General features: G+C 39.3%; 4 protein-coding genes across 8 annotated transcripts; 2 read left to right on the top strand and 2 right to left on the bottom strand.

Moving 5' to 3' along the window:
* The first annotated feature begins 4062 nt into the window (after positions 1–4062).
* On the top strand, positions 4063–6640 carry LOC144708699 (coiled-coil protein). Its single transcript, XM_078582124.1, has 3 exons — positions 4063–4261; positions 5161–5675; positions 6254–6640. Exons 1-3 carry the CDS (start codon positions 4102–4104, stop codon positions 6452–6454), a joined length of 876 nt encoding a protein of 291 aa, XP_078438250.1. The 5' UTR covers positions 4063–4101; the 3' UTR covers positions 6455–6640.
* Positions 6641–11250: 4610 nt separating this feature from the next.
* LOC144708485 (Putative membrane lipoprotein) lies at positions 11251–12836 on the bottom strand. 4 transcript variants are annotated; one of them, XR_013582791.1, is made up of 4 exons: positions 12740–12836; positions 12505–12641; positions 11875–12001; positions 11251–11479 (listed from the first exon to the last, which is right to left on the bottom strand). XR_013582791.1 is itself a non-coding variant. In XM_078581846.1 (3 exons), the coding sequence occupies exons 1-2, from the start codon at positions 12805–12807 to the stop codon at positions 12524–12526; spliced, it is 186 nt and encodes a 61-aa protein (XP_078437972.1). In that variant the 5' UTR covers positions 12808–12836; the 3' UTR covers positions 11646–12001; positions 12505–12523. The 4 variants fall into 4 exon arrangements, 3 of the variants coding, with proteins under 3 accessions (XP_078437972.1, XP_078437973.1, XP_078437971.1); XM_078581846.1 differs by lacking the exon at positions 11251–11479 and having other exon boundaries at positions 11646–12001; XM_078581847.1 differs by lacking the exon at positions 11251–11479 and having other exon boundaries at positions 11646–12060.
* A 7218-nt stretch (positions 12837–20054) lies between these two features.
* LOC144708845 (uncharacterized) lies at positions 20055–22894 on the top strand. Its single transcript, XM_078582289.1, has one exon. It carries the CDS (start codon positions 20209–20211, stop codon positions 22801–22803), a length of 2595 nt encoding a protein of 864 aa, XP_078438415.1. The 5' UTR covers positions 20055–20208; the 3' UTR covers positions 22804–22894.
* A 682-nt stretch (positions 22895–23576) lies between these two features.
* LOC144708846 (Protein kinase superfamily protein) lies at positions 23577–27389 on the bottom strand. Of its 2 annotated transcripts, XM_078582291.1 has the most exons (5): positions 27024–27389; positions 25972–26221; positions 24715–24975; positions 24159–24281; positions 23577–24071 (listed from the first exon to the last, which is right to left on the bottom strand). In XM_078582291.1, exons 2-5 carry the CDS (start codon positions 26200–26202, stop codon positions 23691–23693), a joined length of 996 nt encoding a protein of 331 aa, XP_078438417.1. In that variant the 5' UTR covers positions 26203–26221; positions 27024–27389; the 3' UTR covers positions 23577–23690. The 2 variants fall into 2 exon arrangements, with proteins under 2 accessions (XP_078438417.1, XP_078438416.1); XM_078582290.1 differs by having other exon boundaries at positions 25972–27389.
* Positions 27390–27807: the final 418 nt, after the last annotated feature.

Genomic DNA, 27807 nt, shown 5'->3' on the forward strand with positions numbered 1-27807 from the left:
TTAAGCTTTTGATTTATGCAAAGATATTAATTATGTTCTTGAAATTGTAGAGTGAGTAACAGTCGAATCCACAAGGAGCAAGTATTGAATGAGTGAATTTTTATCTTAAGTTTTATTTTATGATTTTTATATAGTTTAGGAATTAAATAATATTTAATGAAAACAAAATCGTAAAATTAATTCAATACAATTCTAAAAAGCACTGAAAATTTTTTCCTAGTTAACCTATTTATTTTGAGAATATTTTTTGGAAAAATAATAAGAAATACTATTGGGTCTAATAATATACTTAGATGGAACTTCGCAACACTGGGTTATGGTTGATAGTGGTAGTGCAAATGGAGTGGAGCAGATGAATAACATATATATGCTGGTTGTGACATGGATGGTTAGAGATATGCAGTGGCAAGCGGAAAAGTGGAGATAAATCAAGAAGATTTATTATCACCGGTGGAATGGAGTTGAGGTGGATTCATTCCAACAAGGGACGAAGTTGGTTGTAGCATGTCCATGGAGAAAACCTAGGATATCCACAGCCGTAACATAGTGAAAAGGACAAAGACAAGTTCAAAAAAAGACAGATCACCCTAAGCTCGACATCAAGTGCCCAACAAGCCCAATGGTGCTGCTTCACGTGTCTTGACCAAAATGAGACCTTGAATGAGAAAATCATTCTGCTATCCCAATTATGAACAAAATCTAAGGGGCCCTTTTCGCAAGGATGGCTTTCTATTTATATATCTGAGCTATGTTGGGTTTGGTGCTTTGATTGATGGGTTGAAAACTCTGTCACTAATGGCCAAAGAATCATCCATACTTATTGTATTAGTAGGATTAGATAGTGTTATTCCATCAGAAAATTTTGATGTCATTCTCAACAATCTGTTGAATAGGAATTCTTGGAATACATGTTTGAAGACTAGTATTCATGGTGATAAGCTCGAAAATACGTGTTTATATGTCGTTATTTAGGGGGTTTTTCGAACTTAATCACTAGATTTATATATCCCTTAATGCTTGAGTAAGGGGTCGAACCCTAGGGAGGCGATAGGAAATATTCACTTTCTCTCTAATTAGGATTTAGAATTCGAAACCTAAATGAAATGATGTTTTAATTACTTATTTAAATGCTAATACTTGTAAATTCAACTAACATTCTATCCTTTTGAACTTAAATGACTTTAATGATTCTCTGTTATTTAATAACAGAGATATAAAATCACTTAAATTTATCTTTTTATTTGATTTAAAATCTTTAATTTTTTTGAATTAAATATATTTCTTGTCACGTTCTTTTTAATGGATTTGAAATCTATTTATAAAATGGATTTAACTCTAAGTTTCTTTTTTATTTATTTAAATTGTTTTATTTATCAGAGGATGGTTTACCATTTTTACAGAATCAGAAAACTAATTTTTATGCTAATTTTAAGAGAATTTTTTTATATTTTTGTTTTATCCCAATTAATTCGAAATTGTAAAATGCCCTATAAGAGCAAATCGTGAATATGATTCACGATTTGCTAATTTAAGAAGTATGAAATCGTGAATATGATTCACGATTTTTATTTGATTCAAGGGACATATAGGATTCGAAATAGGAATTTATAATCAATTAATACTAAATGATTTTAAAACGAACTAAAATCTACAAATTAAGACGACTAAAATCGGAAATTAAGGAAAAACGGCGAACGGAAATGAACTATGGTTTTTGAAGATTTGAACACGAAAGTAATTGCAGATTGAATTCAAATTAGACCGAGAAGTGCCAGGGATGATTTCCAGTCGATTGGGATGAATTTTGCGCAACGAGCTGTCCGATTTCCACCAATTAGATGCTCTATTTTGCAGGAGAATGCGGCCCCGGATCGACGAAATTCTTGGCCCAATTTAACTCCAAAAGCACTCCAGGCTGTTCTTGAGTCAGAGAGGGGGCTCGGGACTTCTCCTCTCACTTTTTCAGATCAAGAACTCCCCTTAATCTTTCAATTTTTTTCCTTCTATCGCCGCGGTATCGGAAGACCAAGTTCTTCCGATTCCGTTATTTTTCTCTGTTTTTCGCGTTTTCCGCCATGCGTACAACACATCGCCATCCGCCGTTCTGGTTCCGTGTACCGGTTTTTCTCCATACGCACCGCAGTAGGTGCACGTGCTTTGCAGTAGAGTACCCGCCCAGCGCTGCACATGCGCTTAACTCGCTGCGTCGCACGCAGCAAGTTAAGCCGCATGCGATTGGTCAGCATGCGGTCGCCTGTGGTGCGCGACACGCACGGAGCTGCGTATGTGCGTGTCGTGCACCGAAGACACCAATCCGCACGTTGATTGGTCCACGGTGGTCTCGTACGCCCTGCGCGATGTAGCACCCGCGTGAGCGCCAAAACTGGCCCAATAAGGACCAGTTTAAATAAAAAAATGTTTTGTACTATAAAATAACTGGAATAAATCCTAAAAAAAATGTTTACTAATGCCTAAAATGATTTTATTAATTTCTAGAATTCGTTTAATTTTTTTATTTTATTTTTATTTATAGAAATAGGTCAATTAATAATTTAATTTCATTTAAAATTCATTTTAAAAACATTCAAAGTGTAAAATTTGACCACAATATTGATTAAAACTATTATTTAACTTGAAATTCAAGGAATTTATTATTTTAACCTAAAATGATGATAACATGCGTTAAAAATCCATGTTTTTATACATTAAAAGCCCAAAAATATGATGAAATTAGCACTTATTTAGCTCCTATTTGCATGTTATCACATGGTACTGATTATGAACATAAAAGAGAATAATAATGAATAAAAATGTACTTCAATGAACTTAAATGAAACATAGTGGTGTGATTGGGTTGATGGCCACATAGTTTGCATCAAGTTAGACAAATAGAAGAGTTAAAGATAGAACTTCACTTGAAATTTCAGCTGAAAACATTGTCTTGATCGTTGGATATCTTCATTTGAAGTTGGAACCATTTGAACCATCCAAATATATCCCCTCTATTTCTCTATCCACATATTTTCTCTATCTGTGGTGGATTGTTGCATGAAATTTAGACAGACCAAAGAAAGTGAAAAACTCCTTAATAGTTTATGACTTCTAAAAATTAATTTTTATAAAATTCCATAAAATGCGATAAAATAAAGAAATAAAAATGTAAATTCTAAAAATATAATAAACCCCTAAAATGTTTTTAAATAAATATAAATATATTTTTTCTAACGCTTAAGATTATTTATGAATTTAAAATAAAAATATTATTAAAATGATAGATATTTGAGAAAATCGAGATGATGAAAGGATAAAAAACACTTACAAATATTTAATTCATCTAGATAAATATTTTATGAATGATAAAATATTTTATATATGAGATTAATATAATAAAATTCTGTTAAAGTGGCACAAAATTGAGAAACACCTGAAGTTAATCCTAAAATGTAATCAATTATTTTAAACCCTGATAACATATACTTATGATCATTTCATTAAAAATAAATACAAAAATACATGAAATTAGTATCAAAATTAGCATGTTATATTTGATTATGAAATACCCCCTAGCTTAATCATTTCTAGTCCCTTAGTGATGCCCATAATGATCTTGTTAAGTTCTTTATACACCTTGTAACAAAAGAAGACGTGTATGAAATGTTAAAAATATCAGTCACATATTTAGCATAGATACTCCCAATGAGAATTTAGACGACAGTATTTTCAGGAATGGCATCCATGATCGACATCCGTTATCGTTATCGGGCACATTTTGGACTTTTCCAGATAACGGACATCGGATACGGATATTGTTAGTAACTCAAGGATCGAACTAACTTCTGATTGAAGAAATCATCCAATCAAAAACCAAACAGCGCAGTCCAATTCAAACCCCACCACCCCTAATATAAAAAGGTACCCCACATTTTTTGCTTTAAAATTTTTTTTTCTAAACCTCAAATAACTAAACACTGCTGCACTTATTATTATTATTGGATAATTCCTATAAATAAATAAAACCGTTGCCGCCTTCCTGATTCCTATAAATAAATAAAAACCCCCAAATCGTCGTCTTCTCGGCTGAGTTGAACGAAGAGCGTGGCGATGGAGCGAGGAGCCATGGAGGTGATCAGCGAGCGTCTCTCCACAGTGGAAGATCTCTACTTCCCCCGCTCCGCCTTCCTCGACGAAGCTCCGATCCCCGTCTCCGCAAGGAAATCCGCTCTCCTTGATCTCCTCTCCCGCGACGCCCCTCTCTTCCTCGGTAACAATACCCTAACTCTTCCTCTTCCAATCCGCCATAGCCAGAGCTTCCTCTCCTTCTACGGAGCCCCGTGGAAGGATGACTTGCTGAACGGAGCGGGAGCGGGATCGGGAAGGGAACGGATTCCCGTTTCCTCTTTACGTCCCGTTCCGCCATCAGACTGCAATGGAAGACGGAACGAAAGCCTTCGTGCCTTCCGTTCCGTTACGAGCCGTTCCGTTCAGCTCCTCGGACGGATACGGAACGGGACTGCGGTCTGCGGACTCTGTGACGGTGACTGACTCAAGTGCCATCACGTCCCGTTCCGTCCGTCGTAGTCCGTCATCCGTATGGGCGGGAACGGAACGCCGTTCAGTGCCTTTCCGTAGTCCCCAAATCGTCATCAGTCGTCATCGTGAACGGATGACGATACGGTGTCCGTTCAGTCCCTGACTTGGGACGGAAATGGAACGAAAGGCTTTATACCTCCCGTCACGTTACGTTGATTACCGTCATCCGTCAACGCCCATATTTACTCTAGATTTACAATTGTCGCCCGTCCCTTGCGTCAACCCCTCAGACAAAAACGGGTCGAATTGCCAGACCCTGTGACGGATGACTGTACGGAAGGCATGAAAATCCGTCACAAATCGTCGTCCGTCGTCTTTCCCGTACTTGTCTCCTAAGGCTTGTGGATGGATGACGAACCGTCATCCGTTCAGTCATTCACTTGGAACAGAAATGGAATGAAAGCCTTCATGCCCGTCCCTTCCGTCAACCCCTTGGACGGGACGGAACGAAATGCCAAATCCTGTGATGGATGACTGAACGGAATTCCGTTCGGCCCCGTTCTGTCCGGCCCAACTGCTGACCATTATCCGAACCGTGCTTGATCCAACAACGACCCTTTCTGGTTGAAGAACGCTACGGTGGAGAGCTCTCAGAGGAGGAATTGGCCAAATTTGAGGTGCTGAAGCAGGACTATGAGGTGAGCTGGCACCTGAATCAGATCCGGGCAATGCGGAGGCCTACGGACGAGGAGCTTCGTACCCGATCCACGGCGGTGAAGAATCGGCGGCGGGCGTACCTCGAGCGGCTTGTCAAAGGCGGGGTGTACTTCTCGGAGGAGGCGATGAGGGAGAGGGAGCCATACTTGCACCATGAGTACATTGGAAGGTTTCAAGATCTGGGTGGGAGGGAGACGTCGCGGCCGGGTAAGCGGTGGTCGGAGACGCTCATGCGGCGCTCAGAAGAGACGATTATCATGGCCAAGATCAGGGCTGAGCAGCAGAGGCTTGGCGTCGCCAGGAAGGACTGGGTCGGCAATGAGTATCAGGAAGAAGAGGTTGAGACCGAAGAGGAAGAGGAAGAAGAGGAAGAGGAGGACAAAGAAGAAGTGTGTGTGAGCACAACAGAGATGGAGGGAGAATCTGAGGTACAGTCTTATCGTGTTTGTTGTCACTGATGACGAAGAAAAATGGTCATCATCCCTGTCCTCCAGGCTGATGATGGTGAACTTCTCATCGTTTTTTGCCCTCAACAGGCTGACAAATGATACGTTTGTCTTTTGGATGAAAATTTACATCCTCCTGCAGACAAATGGCAAGTTTGTCATCGTCATTTGTCTGTGGGATGATGACGGTGATAAACTCATCATCGACAGGGCGACGATGACAGCACAAAATTGCCCATTGTCCCTTTGTTAATCTCACTAAGAGGAATGAAGAAACAAGGAGGAGTTTGTCATTATTTGCCGGTCGGATCGTCACCGCTATCCTCTTATGTAGAGATGTTGAAGATTTTATCAGTCCTTTGCCTGGTGGGGGTGATTGTATCTGCCATTATCATTCAAGCTTGCGGACATGGCGATTATCATCAATTCTTCTCAATTATATAATTTCATTCTTGTATAACCTCCAATGTTCCCCTTTAATCTGCTTTGGCGGGTCCATGAATTGCTTAAATTTGTGCAGTATTTTGATTTTCTGAATGGCGGGTCGGGATTAAATGCAGGAGGCGAGGAGTGATGTTCCGGCAGTGGAGCTGAGGGAGCAGATGGAGCAGTTCACGCAGATTATGCAGCACAAGTTCTTGGCCGGGGAGGATGGCGAGTATCTTGACTATTCCCGCATCGACAACGACGAGCGTCTCGATGACCATTGGCTCAGGGAGTCCAACCTTGACGCCGAGGAGAGATACTTTTCCCAAGATTGACCCCCCTTTTTCTCACATGTACTTATGTAAATTCCTGAAGAGTTTACCACTGTCTCTTTCCTCTTCAACTGGTGTGTAGGTGAGACGTCTCCAAGTTAGGGGCCATGACAGTCCCAGACAATGTGGCGAGGCCTAATCCAGTGATCTGCATAGTCATGTTCATGGTAGTGTTTGCCTTTGTATATACATCTTGATATCGACATCTGGGAAAATAAAATAAGTTTGAGGTGGCGAAATTGGATATCAGATGGATATTAGATATTTGGAATCAAATATCTGGATATTGGAATCCGATACCTGTACCGAGATCAATTATCCTGATATCAGATGTTGATATCGGGATATTGGATTTCGTGTTGTAGAAACACGGTTCCTCGTGGAAAAAAAGCAAAAAAAAAGGTGTGCATATTATTTGTTGTGATTGCCGTCTTGAATTGGAATCATGTTTGGAATGGCCACTCTGTATGGGGATAGGTAGGTGATTGGTCCATATGGAACTTGGGAGCAGGATGCAAACATGGTTGTGTTTGGGTCAGATTGATGATCCACAATCTAACAATATTGAATTCAAATTTTATCCCGAATTAGGTTATTTCCCATTATACCAAACAAATTTTTTTTATTAAATCATTTTTCAAACCTTAAGCTTTAAAAACAATATCGGGAAAGAGATAAACCTGTTATCTCCAGGGAAAACAGTCAGAATATCATTTCATCTGTTTGTCAGTGTTTCTCATAAAATTTGAATATTCTGTTAAAATAGGAAGTATATTAAAATCTAGTTTCTAATAAAATGATACAAGTGATCTTTAAAAAATATTAGATGATGCATATATCTGAAAGCTCAAATAATGTTTTGAACATACATGTGATGTCAAATTTGAAAGAATATTATTTTGAAGATAAAATTATTAAAATATGTATATTTGTGTCATATTTTATATACTAATTTAGTATTATTTTCAAATTCTTTCAAAATGATAGCCCTCGGGTCTCAGATGTGCCCTTACCCCACGTATTAGGACACTTCCCTCAGGGTTGTTGGGTTTTATGGCTTTGATTGATTTCTTAAAATCAGATTTCATGCAGAAATAGATGGAGATGAATTCATAATTGATCTGTAAAATATTGGAATACATAGACGCTTTATGTGATGATGTTTTCCCTCTTGACTTGCTCCCTAGAATAATTTTTGTCAGCCCTTATGTGCCCCACCTCTAGAATTATGCATGCAGTTAGTATGATGATGGATCTCCTCTTTTCCTTCGTCAATTATCCTTCAAGATATTGTATATCTTCTCACCGCCATGATCCACTAAGGAAATATGACAAAGAGTACCCAGGTCTGCCTCGCATGGCACCTAAAACGGGTGTCCCTTATTTATATTTATTCTAGATATTTTCATAAGAGTCCTTAAAAGTTTAAGTATATCCACCATGGCTCATAGATCTTTTGTGTATGACCCTCTGGGCCCATGTATACGTCTATTTAATAACTTTTAATGAGTTAATAATATTAATTGGCAACCTTATTAATTAAGTATATCTACACATATACTAATCAATCAAGGTTTGGTTTAACCTAATTGATGGGTTAAGTTTATGTTGTGTGGGGTGTCAAGCTACATCATGTGCTTTAAAAATACGTAATCGTAAACGGTTATCGTGTATGTATAATCATTCATTCTTACGAGACATCCAAATGATTTAGGGTATAGTTTACCATCAAACTTAATCAGTCATTCTAGGTTGTAATGATGCGTGAAAAAAATCATTAGAGAACACCTTCTCTGATATTTCCACCTCCTTATCCAAGGATTTAATTCATCTTATCCCTAGAGTCAATCTTGTCCTATATTGAGGGTGAATAATCCTATCTTGATCCCTCAATCACCTTCGAGCACTTATTTCTATATACAAGTTAAGACTTACTTCAACCCTATAATTAGGAACTCGTAAGTAGTAGTCAAAATATAGTCATCCATCCACAATATGTCTTTAGTATCTCATGTATAAGGACTACTTATATTATTGTGACATGAATCAGGGTTTTGCTTAACCATGAGTAAACGTCCGAAACTTGCCCTTGTAACGAGTAGACGAGGTGTTCTCAATCGACAAAGCCTCTAAAGCCTAAGGTGATCTCAATCGGCGATGCCTCTAGGTGTTCTCAATCGGTGAAGCCTCTAAGGTGTTCTCAATCGGCGAAACCTCCATTGCCTGTTGCCTCAGGTGTTCTCAATCGGCGAAGCCTCCTTGGACTGAGCTGAGGAGTTCTCAATCGGCGAAGCCTCTAAGCACTGAGCTTAGGATTTCTCAATCGGCGAAGCCTCACTGCCAATCCTTGCTCTCTCATTTATAATTTAAACTTTTCTAATATAATATATTTAAACTTATTACCTGTAACTCTAACTCCTATACACCATTTTAGAATAAAAGGCTAATTTCTTCGTATAAATAGCTGATTTTAGATAGTCGTTATCAGTATGTCTAAAATCATGGTTCTATGGGCTGTTTTGTTCTTACATAACTGTTCTTACATAACTGTTCTTACCTACCTATGATACGAGGGGGTACCTGGTTTGATAACACACTTATTATCTGTACGCATTGATATGAGTGAGACTAGTTAGTATTATTATATCAAAATATTTTAATATGCATCTCAAGTATCCTTCAAATAATGACCTATGAGTCTCTATTCATGTGAATCCAAACCATCCAAGCTTGGATGCAGCGAAAAGCCCATGAAGGTGATTGTGTGATCAATATGGTATTATCTACTCTAGATATTAGAGGAGATCAAGTCAAGAAAGGAAATATAAAAAAATCCCTGGCCACAGTAGTGGAAATATCGGAGAAGTTACATAAACTGTAAGTAATCCGTGAAAAAAAACCCATTTTGTGATCAAAATTGAACCCCAAAATTCTGATCAAGTGGCATACCTTTTGTTGATAATGTTTTGTATTTAATGAGTGCTTAAGTTTATGGGCGCAATACCATCTTACATAAGCCTAAATCATGAAAAAAACCGTACCTTATCTACCTCAAGTTCAATGAAAAAAAAAACCTCTAGAATGAAATATGTACTTTCTAAACCCCAAGACTTATTGAAGATGAATAAAATTTCACAGGTAGATGAATCCGTTGTCAATATTGGTAAAATTGATACAATTGAATGTGCAGCACAAAATTGGAGATGGTAAAAACCCCTTTCTTACTGTGTTAACAAAACTGCCAAGACGTATGAGACACATGCTTCTTAAAGCACCTGTTTTCTACCCAAAGAGGGTTTATCACCTACAAGAAGGCAGGACCAAATCCTGAAATGATTATGACTCTGATGATATTTTAACTGTAGGTCTCTAGAAGATGATATGGAACCAATATTCATGTATAAAATTAAGAGGAAAAGTAAGGTTAATATTTATTGACTTACTTGTCAATAAAGTTTACTAATGATCAAGCTTCTCATTATGTTTCATTAGTTAGGTTGTTGGCTCGAACTTTTACTCTGCGTTTCATTATGTTTAGTTTTGTATGTTTTTGGTTTGAACTTATACTTTACTTTTCATTATGTTTCATTTTGTAGGAAAAGTAAGTTTTTACTTTTGTAAAGAAGAATAGGAAGGCGTTTAGTAAAATAGAAATGAAAATGTTTCTACTTCCTAAAATAGTATGATTTTGTAAACAATCAATACAGTCTTGAAGTCTTGAAGTCTTGAAACTCAATAAATCAAGATTGTCCATTCCAAAAAGGAACAACTTTAGCAACACATAGTGAAAGAATAGCAAATTTGTTGAATTTTAGGAATATGGAGACAAATTCATAAAACTAAATAACAAAATATACAATAAAAAAATAAAATGTGGATTCCTTGTTTCAAATACAAAAATGCAGCAGTTCCAAAAACAGGAAAATAGAATATATAGACATTACCCTCCCCTCCCCTCCCCCCACAAAAAAGATCCCCTTCATGGGGTTGGGGGGGGAGAGCTTGGTATTATAGTTCCGGATCGTCCTGGACCTGAGCTTGCAAATATTTAGAAAATTCGTCCCGTCCAGCGTCTGGATTCAGTGCAGGGATGAAGGACGGGACAAATTTTTCGTCTGACGGTACGAAAATCATCCCATCCAGTCCTCACGGGACGCATTGTCGTCCCGTCCAGGGAAAAAATGTCTCGTCCCTCGTCCCGGATGAAAAAAAACCCGTTTTATATTTTTAATATATTAATATATATTTTTATAAGTTTTTAAGGAAATATGGAGGAGAGAGAATCCAAAGGGACATATGTACAATTATTTCTGTGCGGCATCAGTTTGCACGCGCATAAAAATATAGGAACTTTGATGCAAATTGTCATAGCGAGGCCACATGGCTACATCTCAACCTGTCAGATGTGAATCCGCCAGTTTTTCGTCCAGATTCGTCCGTCCATCGTCTGAGACCTCCGGACGGACGGTTCTTTTGTCCCACGGGACGAAAACCATCCTGTCCGATGGTCCCCGGGACGAATTTTCGTCCAGAAATTCGTCTAAACCCTTGGACGGGACGGTTTTTTCGTCCCGGGGACCATATTTATAGGACCCAAGATCAGGGTCTACGTTTGAAGATGGGCAGGGTATGGTCTTAGGTTTAGGATTTAGGTTTCTTAAAAAAGGCTAAAGCTGAAAACGATGATCCCTAAGTAATACTCATATACTCAGATTTCATACACAATGAATTCTTCAGTAATAACAATGTTGGAACTAATGAAAGATGTCAGCTTCATTTCAATTGTACTAGTCAACTAACCATGGGTCAATAGAATATCTTATTTTATAGATCACAGTACCAGAATCCATGTCCATCGTCAATGACAGACTACACTCGTTTCACTAAGCTTGAAAGGATAAAAGTTCTCTAGTTAACATTTTTTTCTGAAATAGTTCTCTTGTCAACAATGAAAGAAGAAGTCTGCATCCAAGGGTGCTGTGGCACCATTTTTTGCTAGAATGTTTTTAGGGATCGGCGAATTATAACCTGCAATATCAATTAGAATCAACGAGAATCAGGATTGTGGGATTGACGTGATAAGGTAGTGATAGCTATATTGCTGGGAGCAAACTCCAGGCTAATATGAAGCGCATGGATACAAGTTATGCCTTGGAATGAGAAGTAATTCCAAATCAGCTTTGAACAAAGAAGCTACAAGAAATAAAACTATGAATCTTATGTAGAGTTCGATCCTGGCTCAGGATGAACGCTGGCAGCATGCTTAATACATACAAGATGGACAGGATGATTAAGTGTGTTACCCCCCATCCCCCCTCTTTAATCTGGCATTTGATTAATAGTTGTAATGAACCCTGCCCCTTGCAGTGTCATGCTTTGGGTCTCCTCCTAAGTGCTCAGTTGAGTGCCAAGCCAATGCTTACATTGTAGCTGATGAGGCCCCCAGCAAATATGCCTTGATCTTGGAGTAGCTTCTTGTCCTTCCATCATCCCAGATGGCGCCTACTGCAGCATGCTTAACTTTGGCGTTCCCTTCTCCTGATATCCAATCTGGCAAACCAAGCAGATGAATATGATCGTGGGGGAGTTTTATTGTTAATTCCCCAATCCTGTAATTTTCGATTACAATGTTCATGTAAGGTAGTTGGCCAATTCTTGTCCGACTGATTCTGACATGTTTTAAGAAGTTTTTGGATCTTGGGGTGAGCTTTGAAATAAAAAAGTTATGCTCTGGGTCAACAAACTCAAATTAGAAAGCATAATTCATTATATTAAGAACCCATCTAAAGGACTTGATGCACAGTAAGAACCCATATTAAGGACTTGATGCACAGTATAACACCATTTAAGAAAACTGAACGATTATATTCTTCCCCACTTCAACTAAAAGAACTGCATTGTCGACGAAATGAAACCCGAATTCCGCGTACCATGTCCAACGATAACTATTTACGTTAATTATCCGGGTGATTTCCACACCACGAAACCCTCGATTAGCAAATCTGTAAAAAAATTCACAGCGAAAACTAAATCCACAGCATTTTCGCACACACCTCGCCATCAGGAACAGGATCAGCGTTCAGAATGAGGATCCCTTTCAATCCCACTGGGGTTTCCATCACGACGAAGCTCCTCAATCAATCCTTCCAATTCTTTACGAGCAGACTCTCTTCCGAACATGAATCCGTACCTGCAACGCAACTCCGAGCGAGTGAGCGCGATTACGAACAGATCTGAGCATAAAAATCTTCAGAAATCGCCGGAGATGGGATGGTTTACGGACTCGACCAGCAAGAAACGGCCGAGAAGACCCCCGCAGTGAACACAGTCTGCAACAATGTCAGCTTCTTCTCCATCTTCTTCCTCTGTCTAAATGAAGCGGGCCTCCGTAGTTATATAGTACGAAATCAGTTAATGGGCCCGGATTCGTTTTGGGCTGGCCCAGATTCTATGTTAGATAAAGCTCAAATTTGGGGCCTGGGCACTCTAATTTTACTAATGAAAGTATGTTTTCTTTAATATATACATATTCCTCGTATTCTTGAGAATATAAAATAGCATGACAGAATAATGCTAGAACTGGGTTCCTGGCCCTCTAATATTCTCCTGCTTAGTGTTTTATGATTAACCTAAGCTAATTTAATTCATTAAAATAACTTATTCTCTTTACATCTTTGAAGTACTTTTGTGTCCTATAAAGCCTCCTCCCTCCCTACCTTTTACTCCAACTAAGTCTTTTATGAATTAAAATAAAATTCTTTGGTGCATAAAAAACTCTAAATTCTCTCAATAGCACACATTATATGTCAGATAAAGCTCAAATTGGGGAGTCCAAGCCTCCATGTTTCTTCTACTTATTGTTTAATAACTAGAAACAAGTTTCTTTAAATTAAAAAACCCTCTTTTTCTTTAAAATATGCTATTTTTTCTGCCATACACTACAGACTATGTCAGATATACCTCATGCTTTGAACCCCAAATTGGGAGCCCATGCCCTTCAGTTTTCTCCTACATAGAGTTTTGTAAAGAAAGTAACCTTCTTTAATGTCTAAAAAGTATCCATTGTCTCGATACTTCAGGTGTACTTCATATTCTATGTTGGATAAAGCTCAAATTTGGGATCCCAGCCCTCCGTATTCTATGTTGGAAACAAGTTTCTTTAAATTAAAAAACCCTCTTTTTCTTTAAAATATGCTATTTTTTCTGCCATACACTACAGACTATGTCAGATATACCTCATGCTTTGAACCCCAAATTGGGAGCCCATGCCCTTCAGTTTTCTCCTACATAGAGTTTTGTAAAGAAAGTAACCTTCTTTAATGTCTAAAAGTATCCATTGTCTCGATACTTCAGGTGTACTTCATATTCTATGTTGGATAAAGCTCAAATTTGGGATCCCAGCCCTCCGTATTCTATGTTGGAAACAAGTTTCTTTAAATTAAAAACCCTCAATATGCTATTTTTTCTGCCATACACTGCACTATATGTCAGATATACCTCATGCTTGAACCCCTCTTTAATGTCTAAAAGTATCCATTGGATAAAGCTCAAATTTGGGATCCCAGCCCGTATTCTATGTTGGAAACAAGTTTCTTTAAATTAAAAACCCTCTTTTTCTTTAAAATATGCTATTTTTCTGCCATACACTACAGACTATGTCAGATATACCTCATGCTTTGAACCCCAAATTGGGAGCCCATGCCCTTCAGTTTTCTCCTACATAGAGTTTTGTAAAGAAAGTAGCCTTCTTTAATGTCTAAAAGTATCCATTGTCTCGATACTTCAGGTGTACTTCATATTCTATGTTGGATAAAGCTCAAATTTGGGATCCCAGCCTCCGTATTCTATGTTGGAAACAAGTTTCTTTAAATTAAAAACCCTCTTTTTCTTTAAAATATGCTATTTTTCTGCCATACACTACAGACTATGTCAGATATACCTCATGCTTTGAACCCCAAATTGGGAGCCCATGCCCTTCAGTTTTCTCCTACATAGAGTTTTGTAAAGAAAGTAGCCTTCTTTAATGTCTAAAAGTATCCATTGTCTCGATACTTCAGGTGTACTTCATATTCTATGTTGGATAAAGCTCAAATTTGGGATCCCAGCCCTCCGTATTCTATGTTGGAAACAAGTTTCTTTAAATTAAAAACCCTCTTTTCTTTAAAATATGCTATTTTTCTGCCATACACTACAGACTATGTCAGATATACCTCATGCTTTGAACCCCAAATTGGGAGCCCATGCCCTTCAGTTTTCTCCTACATAGAGTTTTGTAAAGAAAGTAGCCTTCTTTAATGTCTAAAAAGTATCCATTGTCTCGATACTTCAGGTGTACTTCATATTCTATGTTGGATAAAGCTCAAATTTGGGATCCCAGCCCTCCGTATTCTATGTTGGAAACAAGTTTCTTTAAATTAAAAAACCCTCTTTTTCTTTAAAATATGCTATTTTTCTGCCATACACTACAGACTATGTCAGATATACCTCATGCTTTGAACCCCAAATTGGGAGCCCATGCCCTTCAGTTTTCTCCTACATAGTTGTCTCGATACTTCAGGTGTACTTTCATATCTGTTGGATATAAAAATTCAAATTTATCCCCCCTCCTCCGTATTCTATGTTGGAAAACAGTTTTATAAAAAAAAAAAACTTTCTTTTTCTTTAAATTTTTTTTTTCATACATTTTACATACTATGTCATATATATATGCTTGCTTTGAACCAAATGGGGAGCCCATGCCCTTCAGTTTTCTCCTACATAGAGTTTTGTAAAGAAAGTAGCCTTCTTTAATGTCTAAAAGTATCCATTGTCTCGATACTTCAGGTGTACTTCATATTCTATGTTGGATAAAGCTCAAATTTGGGATCCCAGCCCTCCGTATTCTATGTTGGAAACAAGTTTCTTTAAATTAAAAACCCTCTTTTCTTTAAAATATGCTATTTTTTCTGCCATACACTACAGACTATGTCAGATATACCTCATGCTTTGAACCCCAAATTGGGAGCCCATGCCCTTCAGTTTTCTCCTACATAGAGTTTTGTAAAGAAAGTAGCCTTCTTTAATGTCTAAAAAGTATCCATTGTCTCGATACTTCAGGTGTACTTCATATTCTATGTTGGATAAAGCTCAAATTTGGGATCCCAGCCCTCCGTATTCTATGTTGGAAACAAGTTTCTTTAAATTAAAAAACCCTCTTTTTCTTTAAAATATGCTATTTTTTCTGCCATACACTACAGACTATGTCAGATATACCTCATGCTTTGAACCCCAAATTGGGAGCCCATGCCCTTCAGTTTTCTCCTACATAGAGTTTTGTAAAGAAAGTAGCCTTCTTTAATGTCTAAAAAGTATCCATTGTCTCGATACTTCAGGTGTACTTCATATTCTATGTTGGATAAAGCTCAAATTTGGGATCCCAGCCCTCCGTATTCTATGTTGGAAACAAGTTTCTTTAAATTAAAAAACCCTCTTTTCTTTAAAATATGCTATTTTTCTGCCATACACTACAGACTATGTCAGATATACCTCATGCTTTGAACCCCAAATTGGGAGCCCATGCCCTTCAGTTTTCTCCTACATAGAGTTTTGTAAAGAAAGTAGCCTTCTTTAATGTCTAAAAAGTATCCATTGTCTCGATACTTCAGGTGTACTTCATATTCTATGTTGGATAAAGCTCAAATTTGGGATCCCAGCCCTCCGTATTCTATGTTGGAAACAAGTTTCTTTAAATTAAAAAACCCTCTTTTTCTTTAAAATATGCTATTTTTTCTGCCATACACTACAGACTATGTCAGATATACCTCATGCTTTGAACCCCAAATTGGGAGCCCATGCCCTTCAGTTTTCTCCTACATAGAGTTTTGTAAAGAAAGTAGCCTTCTTTAATGTCTAAAAAGTATCCATTGTCTCGATACTTCAGGTGTACTTCATATTCTATGTTGGATAAAGCTCAAATTTGGGATCCCAGCCCTCCGTATTCTATGTTGGAAACAAGTTTCTTTAAATTAAAAACCCTCTTTTTCTTTAAAATATGCTATTTTTCTGCCATACACTACAGACTATGTCAGATATACCTCATGCTTTGAACCCCAAATTGGGAGCCCATGCCCTTCAGTTTTCTCCTACATAGAGTTTTGTAAAGAAAGTAGCCTTCTTTAATGTCTAAAAAGTATCCATTGTCTCGATACTTCAGGTGTACTTCATATTCTATGTTGGATAAAGCTCAAATTTGGGATCCCAGCCCTCCGTATTCTATGTTGGAAACAAGTTTCTTTAAATTAAAAAACCCTCTTTTTCTTTAAAATATGCTATTTTTTCTGCCATACACTACAGACTATGTCAGATATACCTCATGCTTTGAACCCCAAATTGGGAGCCCATGCCCTTCAGTTTTCTCCTACATAGAGTTTTGTAAAGAAAGTAGCCTTCTTTAATGTCTAAAAGTATCCATTGTCTCGATACTTCAGGTGTACTTCATATTCTATGTTGGATAAAGCTCAAATTTGGGATCCCAGCCCTCCGTATTCTATGTTGGAAACAAGTTTCTTTAAATTAAAAACCCCTCTTTTTCTTTAAAATATGCTATTTTTTCTGCCATACACTACAGACTATGTCAGATATACCTCATGCTTTGAACCCCAAATTGGGAGCCCATGCCCTTCAGTTTTCTCCTACATAGAGTTTTGTAAAGAAAGTAGCCTTCTTTAATGTCTAAAAAGTATCCATTGTCTCGATACTTCAGGTGTACTTCATATTCTATGTTGGATAAAGCTCAAATTTGGGATCCCAGCCCTCCGTATTCTATGTTGGAAACAAGTTTCTTTAAATTAAAAAACCCTCTTTTCTTTAAAATATGCTATTTTTCTGCCATACACTACAGACTATGTCAGATATACCTCATGCTTTGAACCCCAAATTGGGAGCCCATGCCCTTCAGTTTTCTCCTACATAGAGTTTTGTAAAGAAAGTAGCCTTCTTTAATGTCTAAAAGTATCCATTGTCTCGATACTTCAGGTGTACTTCATATTCTATGTTGGATAAAGCTCAAATTTGGGATCCCAGCCCTCCGTATTCTATGTTGGAAACAAGTTTCTTTAAATTAAAAAACCCTCTTTTTCTTTAAAATATGCTATTTTTTCTGCCATACACTACAGACTATGTCAGATATACCTCATGCTTTGAACCCCAAATTGGGAGCCCATGCCCTTCAGTTTTCTCCTACATAGAGTTTTGTAAAGAAAGTAGCCTTCTTTAATGTCTAAAAAGTATCCATTGTCTCGATACTTCAGGTGTACTTCATATTCTATGTTGGATAAAGCTCAAATTTGGGATCCCAGCCCTCCGTATTCTATGTTGGAAACAAGTTTCTTTAAATTAAAAAACCCTCTTTTTCTTTAAAATATGCTATTTTTTCTGCCATACACTACAGACTATGTCAGATATACCTCATGCTTTGAACCCCAAATTGGGAGCCCATGCCCTTCAGTTTTCTCCTACATAGAGTTTTGTAAAGAAAGTAACCTTCTTTAATGTCTAAAAAGTATCCATTGTCTCGATACTTCAGGTGTACTTCATATTCTATGTTGGATAAAGCTCAAATTTGGGATCCCAGCCCTACAATTTTCTCCTATGAAACAAAAGGTATAAAATATTCCTCGTTCTCTCACTAGTATAGAATATGCTCCGCATTTTATATCAGTGAAAGCCAAGCTCAGATTAGGGGCCTGGTCCTCCAGTTTTCATCTTGTAAATATTTTACCATTAAAATTTAGCCTCTTAATACACCAAAACTACCCTTTAGTTAAAAAAAACATATTCAACTTTCTATAACCTATATCGCCCAGATTGCAGGCCAGGCAAGTCGATTTTTCTCTTGCTAACCATTTGATAAATGACTATAAACTTCTTAAATACAAAAGAACTCTTTACTCCCTTGAAAATTATAATACAGTCCAAAGATGAGTTCCAGCTCCCTTGGCTTGAAAGATAAATGACGTAGCCTTAGTACATGAACGGTGTAGGAACAGGATCTGAATCCACAAGCCTTGCACTACTGGAAGGAGCCAAGTCCTGAATCCACAAAACTAGCTTCTCCAACACTTGAGTCCATAAGGGGTTTTCCTGAATCCACAAGCAGCTAAGCATTCTCTAGCAAAGAGAACACTCAGAGGGGAGAAACAACAGTTTCAACAAGACAATTGATTTCAATAATAATCATTTAGGGGTACGTGGGGACCTTATATAAGCAACAACAAGTGAAGCATCGTCCATGACAAGACAAGTCAAAACATTGAGAAAAATAATTCTGACAAGTTAAAACAGGGGATAAGCAGCATGACAGGCCTGAACAGAGATATCATGTAAATTCTGGAGCGTGTACAAGCTGTCAGGAGATATTTGTGTGGCTCAAGAAGATCGTGATGGGACAAAACAGAATAAATGCAGCTATGACAAGTTAGAGCAGAGATCTTGGGAGAAAAATATCTGTTGGAGGATTTTGTCAGAAGATCCTGCTAGAGAAAATCCTGTTAGAAGATCTTATCAAAGAAAATCCTGTCAGAAGATCTTGTTAGAGAAAATCCTGTCAGAAGATATTGTTAGAGAAAATCTTGTCAGAAGATCTTATCAGAGAAAATCCTATCATAAGATCTTGTCGGAGAAAATCCTATCGTATAATTTTGAGGGGCTTTAGGTAATTTTCTACATATCTTGTCAGTTCTAGAAGAATTGCCTTCTTGGGCCACAAGTTTCCAATGGGCCTCAAAAAATAGGCTTCTGGGCTACATCAATAAAACTCCTCATTCTCATAAAAACACAAAATTTCTTGCTCTAAGAATTTTGCAAATGCCTATAAACTTCTTTAATACAAAAAAAACTATCCACCCTTTAGAAAATTCCAATACAGTTCAAAGAGGAGGTGCATGCCCCATTGCTTAATAGAAAAAAACTCTTTCATTCTCATAAAAATCAAAGTTTTCTCCTGCCTAGAATTTTATAAATGAGTATAATCTTCTTTAGTACAAAAATATCTCCACTATTTTGAAAAATAGTATACATAAAAGAACTCTTTGTTCTAAAAAAAACCCAATTATTCTCCTGCTGTGATTTTTTATGCTTGACTATAATATTCTTTAATACAAAAAATCTCTCCGCTCTTATTATACATAAAAACTCTTCATCCTCTTAAAATCCCATCCTCCTGCAATGCATTTTATAAATGAGTACTACCTTAATGCGAAAATCTCTCCACTCACTTGAAAATTGGAATACATAAAACTCTTCATTCTCATAAAAATCCAAAGTTCTCTGACTAAGCATTTGGTAAATGCCTATAAACTTCTATAATACAAAAAACCTCTCTATTCTCTTGGAATACATAAAACCTCTTCATTATCAGAAAACTCCAATTTCTCCTGCTTAACATTTTATAAATAAATATAATTTGCTTTAATACAAAATCTCTCCGCTCTCTTCAAAATTCTAATTCATAAACCTCATTTTTCTCCTGTTATGCATTTTATAAATGGTTAATAATCTTATTTAATACAAAAAATCATTCCACTCTCATTAAAATTCCAATACATAAAGAACTCTTCATTCTCATAAAAAATACAATTATACAAATATATTCCACTTACGAAACTCCCCTATATAATCCCTGCTCAAACGCTTCCCCGCCAAGCCCTAGAAGAACGAAGCGAGCATGGCGGAGGAGAAGTGCTCTTGAGCGACGCCAATGCCGACGGCAGCGGCCTTCAATGCGCCAATCTTTTTCCTTCAATCGTCTTCTCCCTGCAATTCCTCACAATCTACAGTTTCGGAGGTCAATCGGCGACCAAAAAACCCCCAAATCATGGAATTTCGATCCCCTCCTCGACCAATTCGTCCATTCATCCGAAGAACTTGCAGATCAGCCGCGGATTTCGAATCACCAGCGGCGAAATCTCCTCTTCGGTCTCGGAAAATCTCTGAAGACGTCCAAAGATCTGATTCCTGCGCTAGACAGCTTCAATTGCGGCTTTCATCCTTTCCATCTTGCAAGGATCTTGAGCTCCTTCGACGATCGCGACTCCGCTGTAGCCTTCTTCAGCTACACGTTACGCAACAAGAATTCCTGCACCGCAGATGCTTGCTGGTCTCTCGTCCGGATCCTCCTCGCCGACAATGGCCAGAAGCAGCTCGCCGACGAGGTTCTCTCCTGCGCGATCGGGACCGTTCATCACGTTCCGTTGATGGATCTCGCGTTGGCGGATGACGCGCAGGCCTTCCCAGAGTACTCTATTCTCGATCTGTTCCTCAGGGCGTTTGTGAAGGCCGGCATGGCTGTTGAAGCAGTGGAGACGATGGGGAAGATCCGAGGCAAAGGCCATCGCCCCAGTCTCGGCGCTTTGAGCTCTTTCATCAAGATTTTGTTTCAAAAATGCCTTATCGTGGACGTTTGGAAGGTGTTCAAGGGGACGCTACGGCTCGGGCCAAGACCAAGCATTCGATTCTTCAACGAGATTTTGCTGGGGTTTTGCCGAAGGGGAGATATCCGCATCGCCGAGAGCCTTCTGATGATCATGCCGAAGTTCCATGTTCATCCCACCGTCCGTTGCTTCAACACTGTGATCAAGGCTCATTGCATGTTCGGCAGATCTTCGGATGGGTTTCTACTTCTCAGAGAGATGCGCGAGACTCGGCGTTCTCCCGATGTCGTCACCTTCAACATCCTGATCAATGCCTTGTCTAGAGAAGGAAGAACGTCTGATGCTCAGCGGCTGTTCGACGAAATGATTACGCTTGGCTGCGGCTGTAGCAGGATAACCTTCAACGTTTTGATGGATGGGTATGTCAAGGCTGGGAAATTAGAGAGGGCTTTCGCAGTCTATGAGCAGATGCTGCAAGCAGGTTTGTCTCCTGACTGCTACACTTTTAACATACTCACCGCCGGTGAACTTAAATTCAACGCTGGAGAAAGAGATGGAATGATCAGCCGGGTATTGAAGGTCGAGAACTTTCCCCCGGATTCTATGTTAGATATCATGATTTCTAAGTTCTGCTGGGATGGGGAGATAAACAAGGCCAGGGAGCTTCTTAATAATGCGTTAGAGGAGGGCATTATGCCTACGATTATGGCTTTCAACGCCATCCTTGCGGCTTACAGCAAGGCGGGTCATGAAAAAGAAGCCTTTAATTTCTACCAACTCATGAGGAAATTCGGCCTTGCACCTTCAGCATTCACCTGCAACTCTCTGATCATGTGTTTGTGCGACAGTGGAAGAGTTAAAGAAGCTGGACAGCTGCTTGAGAGGATGGTGGAGAAGGGATTCCGGATTAATAAATCCACTTTTACTCTTCTTCTGGACGGTTATTTCAGAATTGGGGATGTTGAAGGAGCAAGCAGGGTATGGGCCAGCATGAGGGCTTTAAGGGTATTTCCTGATGTCATTGCCTTCTCTGCCTATATAAACGGCCTCTGTCTAGCAGGCTTCACAGACGACGCTTATGAAGCTTTCCTTGATATGCACAGTATCAAACTCGTGCCCAATAACTTTGTTTACAACTCCCTCATGAATGGGTTTGTGAGAGATGGGAACTGGACAAATGTGTGGAATCTGGAGAAGAAGATGATTGAATGTGGGCTTACACCCGATGTCTTCACAAAGAACATCATCATCAAGGGATTTTGCACAGAGAAGAGAATGGAAAAAGCTAATGATGTGTTCCTCAGCATGAACGCCATCGGCCCGGCGCCCGACGTCGTCACCTACAATACGCTGGCAGGCGCGTACTTCAAAGAACAAGACCTGAGCTGCGCGATAAATATCATCTCCAACATGACATTAGAAGGTTGTGACCCAGATATCACAACATACAATATATGGATCCATGGGCTTTCTACCACTTTTAAGATGAACCAAGCATTGAGAGTGGTCGATGATCTTGTTTCAAAGGGCATTTCTCCTAACACAGTCACCTACAATACTTTGATAAATGGGATTTGCACAGAGATCTGGCACTGTAAACTTATCCAGGATCGTGTGCTGATAATCACTGGAAAGCTTATTAAGATGCCCTTCTTCCCCAATGTAGTCACAGTTAATACTCTTCTGTCTCAGTTGTGCAGGCAAGGGCTGGCTGAGAGGGTGGTGATGTGGGAGGAGAGGCTCAGTCAATTGCCATTATGCTTGGATGCTGCTACTCTCAATATATTGAACTGGGCCAGATATTCTTTTCTCAATGCTGAGCCATTTGTGCCAGATCAGAGAATCTGCTTGTTCCTTGAAGCTTTGGTTTATATCACCATAGACTCCATCTGTCAAGATAGGTCGTCGAGTCCTGGCTCCTTCGCCGTGGCGCAAATCTCCTGAGTTAAGTTTTTTTTTTTTTACTGAACTTAAGATATACTTCGTTGATCCTTTTTTTACTTTTATGCATCAGGCCATTCATAGCCAGACGATAGTTCTAGTAGCTTACCGCAAGTCAATGACAATCATTTGCTCTACAAATCTCAACAATTATAATGAAATTCAATAATTACTTCAAGAAAACTATAAACCTATTCAATTCAGTTTGTGTCGTTTACTTTGTGTCAAATTTGTCAATAATGAATGTTGTTTTCAATGTTAAATTTGTGTCAAATTTGTCTATTATCATATCCAAAGTCATATATGGCCCAAACATTTTGATTTGAGCGTGGCTCCTATAGAAAAAGAGAACCCAGGTCAGGACTAGGCGATATCCTAAATATGCAAAAGAGTTCAATATCCAATTCAATTAGTAGCTAAGATGCCTATTAAACTTAGGATTTAGTAGATAAGGGAATGTCTCCTTTCTCAGAAACCTGTTCTTATCCAATTCAATATGACTTAAAAGTCTTTGTTTTTGTTCTTTGAAGAGCGTCTGTCTCATATATCATAACTCTTAGTTGTCTTAAGTAAACCAAAGTACGGATATGATTTTCTTATACACCTGATCTTAGAGAAAAATTGATCTCCTATCTCAAGCCCTAATTTATTTTTCCAGTCTCTTAAACCAGAAAAAGAAAAAAGCGGCACATTGATCTCTAGTTTTTCCTCATCTTCGGAAGAAAATCCTTTTACAAAACCCTGATAAAATTCATACCTCCAAATTAGAAAGAATAAGTATCAGGCGTTTCCAATCACAAATATTATGTGGTATAAATTTGCAAGATGTGCACATTCATGGACGACCGAATTAGACATTTCCAAGGAAAAAAATAGAAGCAAACTTGTGTCTACCTCAGAGAATAACCATCTTCTGCTGAGACAAGAATGGCTTGATCCAGAGCTTCAACTACTTCACACATACTGGGTCGATCTCTTGGGTTCTTGGATAAGCAACTATTGGCCAATGTCGCGATCAATCTCGCCCCAGAAATTGGGAACTGATCTCCCAACCTTGGATCCATAATCGCCCGAAATTTGGAGCTCTCCAACGGAAATTTCTTCACCCAATCCAGAAGTTTCTGCTCTGATTTCTCCCTCTTCTTCTCCATTGCTCTTCTCCCAGTGAGAATTTCATACAAAACCACCCCGAAGCTCCAAACATCGCTCTTCACCGTCAGATGCCCTGATCTGATGTAATCTGGGGCCGCGTACCCTCTCGTCCCCACGATCTGAAGAGGAAGAAGGAGAAGAAGAACAAGGAGTTGGAATTCTGTTTGTTGAATTTGTGGAAGGATTTTTAAGAATTTGGTTATTACCGCTGTGGTGACGTGGCTGCGCCCGTCGAGAGGCCCCTGCCTGGCCAGCCCAAAATCAGAGAGCTTAGGGTTGAAATCTTTGTCCAGAAGGATGTTGGATGGCTTGAAATCTCTGTAAATCACCTGCTTGGGAAACAATTTTGACAATGTTCTTGAGATGGGGAAATGGTGAATTGGAGATAGAGATGAAGATGAATTGGAAATCAGAAAACTTGGCGTTGAAATCTTTGCCCAAAAGAACTTGGCGTCTTGAAATCTCTGTAAATCGCCAACTTCGGAAACAATTTTGACATTGTTCTTGGGATGATGAGATGGAGATGAATTGAAAATCAGAAAGTTTGGCGTTGAAATCTCTGCCTAGAAGAATAATTTTGGCGTCTTGAAATCTTTGTAAATCACCAACTTTGGAAACAATTTCGACAGTGTTCTTAGGATGATGAACGGATAAATTGGAGAAAGAGACGAAGATGATGATGATGACTATGATGAGGATAATGATGATGATGATGACGACGACGACGACGACGACGATGGTGATGATGATGATGATGAAGACCTGGACTTCGAGGCCTTCATGCAAGTATCTGAGCCCCTCGGCCACGCCTCTGGCAATCTTCAACCTCCTCTCCCACGAAAGGGCGGGGAAGGCGATATTAAAGAGATGCTCCTCGAGGCTCTTGTTCGGCATGAACTCGTAGACGAGCAGCCTCTGGATATCATCATGGCCGTCCACGGCGCAGTAGCCGATGAGCTTCACCAAATTGGGATGATCCACCACGCCGAGACACAACACCTCCGTCAGCCATTGCTTGTGCCCCTAATCCAAATCATACAAAAATCATCCCACTGGGTCAATCTTAGCGACCTCAACAATATTAAAAAATCATCTGATTCAGCATAAATTTTTGTACACTACTCGTGTTTGAGAAATCAGTTTGCCCTAACAATTTTACGAAAACTTCCCATCGGATCTAACTTGGGGAGCTCAACAATAATCTAAAATAATCTGATTCGGCCTTGAATTTTATACACTACTCGTGTATGAGTAATTAGTTTGCCCTAAAATTTTTTAGCGAAAAATTTCACATTGGATCTATCTTAGCGAGCTCAACAAAAATCTGTAATCATCTGGTTCGGCCTGAAATTTTGTACACCACTCCATGAGTAATTAGTTTGCTCTAAAATTTTCGCGAAAATCATCCTATTGGATCATTCTTTGCTCGATCAACAAACATCTGTATTCTTCTGATTCGACCTGAAAATTTGTACACCATTCTAGCTAGCTCAACAACAATCTAAAATCATCTGATTCGGCCTGAAATTGTGTACAATACTCTTGCACGAGTAAACAGTTGCTCTAAAAGCTTTACGAAAATCATCCCGTCGGATCAATCTTAGTAAGCACAACAACAATCTAAAATCATCTCATTCGGGCTAAAGTTTTGTACACTACTCTTGCACGAGTAATCAGTTTGCTCTAAAAAATAAAGAGAAAATCATCCCATCGGATCAATCTTAGCTAGCACAACAACAATCTAAAATCATCTGATTCGGCCTAAAGTTTTGTACACTACTCTTGCACGAGTAATCAGTTTGCTCTCAAAATTTTAGCGAAAATCATTCCATCGGAACAATGCTAGCTAGCTCAACAACAACAACCTAAAATAATCTGATTAGGCCTAAAATTTAGCACACTACTGCACAAGAAGTCGGTTTGCCAGAAAATTCTTAAACGATCGTCATTCGCCATCTGTTTTGGCACGAAATCAGAAATCATCTGATGTTCAAAACATAAAAAAGCGAAATCGAATACCTGAAGGCTGGTGGAGTTGAGGCGCTTGACGGCGACGGTGATTCGTCGGGATTCGCCGGCGGGGCGGAGGAAGGCTTTATAGACCGCGCCGAATCCGCCTTCGCCGATCTTGAGAAGGCGGCTGAAATCGTTGGTGGCGTGGCGGAGATCGGCGAGATCGAAGGCGCGGAGATTGCCGGCCTTCAACTCGTACAGATCGGAGAGATGACCGGTCGGCCCCGGCGACCCCATCTCTCGAATCTTCTTCTTCCTTATAAACCCGAAGATGCACCTCATGCTATCGATAGAGAGATAGATAGATAGATATATAGATAGATAGAGAGATAAATAGATATATAGAAAGATAGACAGATAGATAGAAAGATAGATAGATAGATAGATAAAGAGAGAGAGATGGATGCTAGAGAGAGAGAGAGGAGTTATTGCCGGAGAAGTAGGATGAGGGAGAGATGGATGAGAGTGAGAGAGCTGTTGTTGCTGGAGGTGGGATGAGAGAGAGATGGATGCTAGAGACTAGAGAGAGAGAGAGGTGTTATTGCCGGAGAAGTGGGATGAGAGATAGATGAACGATACAGAGGTGTAATTGCCGGAGAAGTGTGATGAGAGAGAGAGAGGTGTTATTGCCGGAGAAACGAGATGACAGAGAGATGGATGAGGGAGAGGTGCAATTGCCGGAGAAGTGTGATGAGAGAGAAATGGATGATAGAGAGAGAACTGTTATTGCCAGAGTAGTGGGATGAGAGAGTGGTATTCTTGCCGTAGCGGGATGAGAGAGAGAGAGGTGTTCTTGCCGGAGAAGAGGGATGAGAGAGAAAGAGAGATGTTCTTGCCGAGAAGAGAGATGAAAGGGAGAGAGAGAGATGTTCTTACCGGTGAAGAGTGATGAGAGAGAGAGAGAGATGGGCTTGCCGGAGAAATGGGATGAAAGAGAGAGAAATACTCTTACCGGAGAAGAGGGATAGAGATAGATGTTCTCGCCGGAGAAGAGGTATAAGAGAGAGAGAGATGTTCTTACCGGAGATGAGGGATGAGTGAGAGAGAGATGTTCTTACCGGAGAAGAGATAGCGCGAGAGATGCTCTTGCCGGAGAAGAGAGAGAGACAGGTGTTCTTGCCGGAGAAGAGAGAGAGAGAGAGAGGTGTTCTTGCAGGAGAGAAGGGAGAGAGAGAGAGGTGTTCTTGCCGGAGAAGAGAGAGAGAGGTGTTCTTGCAGGAGAAGAGAGAGAAGGAGTTGTTCTTGCCGGTGAAGAAGGAAGAGAGAGAGAGGTGTTCTTGCAAGAGAAGAGAGAGAAAGAGGTGTTCTTGCCGGTGAAGAAGGAAGAGAGAGAGAGGTGTTCTTGCAGGAGAAGAGAGAGAAAAAGGTGTTCTTGCGGGCGAAGAAGGAAGAGAGAGAGAGGAGTTCTCGGAGGAGAAGGATGAGAAGAGATTAGAAGAGGGTAGTAGAAATATAGAGTCGGTTGGTCAGAAATCTTCTTCCCGTCATCTCTGCTGCTCGTGATCAACCATCCCGCGTTGACTCTTCGGTCAAGTCGTTTTCCCACTACCATGTTTTTTTGTTGGGTCTCATATGAATCCGTCCGCTTCAATTATAGACCTCTTGCCTAGCAATAACGCATGAATATTTGCACCACGTTAAGAGAGAAATATAAATTTGTTCGAATTGTATGAAGGGGATGAGAGAGAGAGAGAGAGAGAGAGAGAGAGAGAGAGAGAGAGAGAGAGAGAGAGAGAGAGAGAGAGAGAGAGAGAGAGAGAGAGAGAGAGAGAGAGAGAGAGAGAGAGAGAGAGAGGGAGAGAGAGAGAGAGAGAGAGAGAGAGAGAGAGAGAGAGAGAGAGA

The sequence above is a fragment of the Wolffia australiana genome, chromosome 10, assembly GCF_029677425.1.
Source record: "Wolffia australiana isolate 7733 chromosome 10, ASM2967742v1".
Classification (NCBI taxonomy): Eukaryota; Viridiplantae; Streptophyta; class Magnoliopsida; order Alismatales; family Araceae; genus Wolffia; species Wolffia australiana.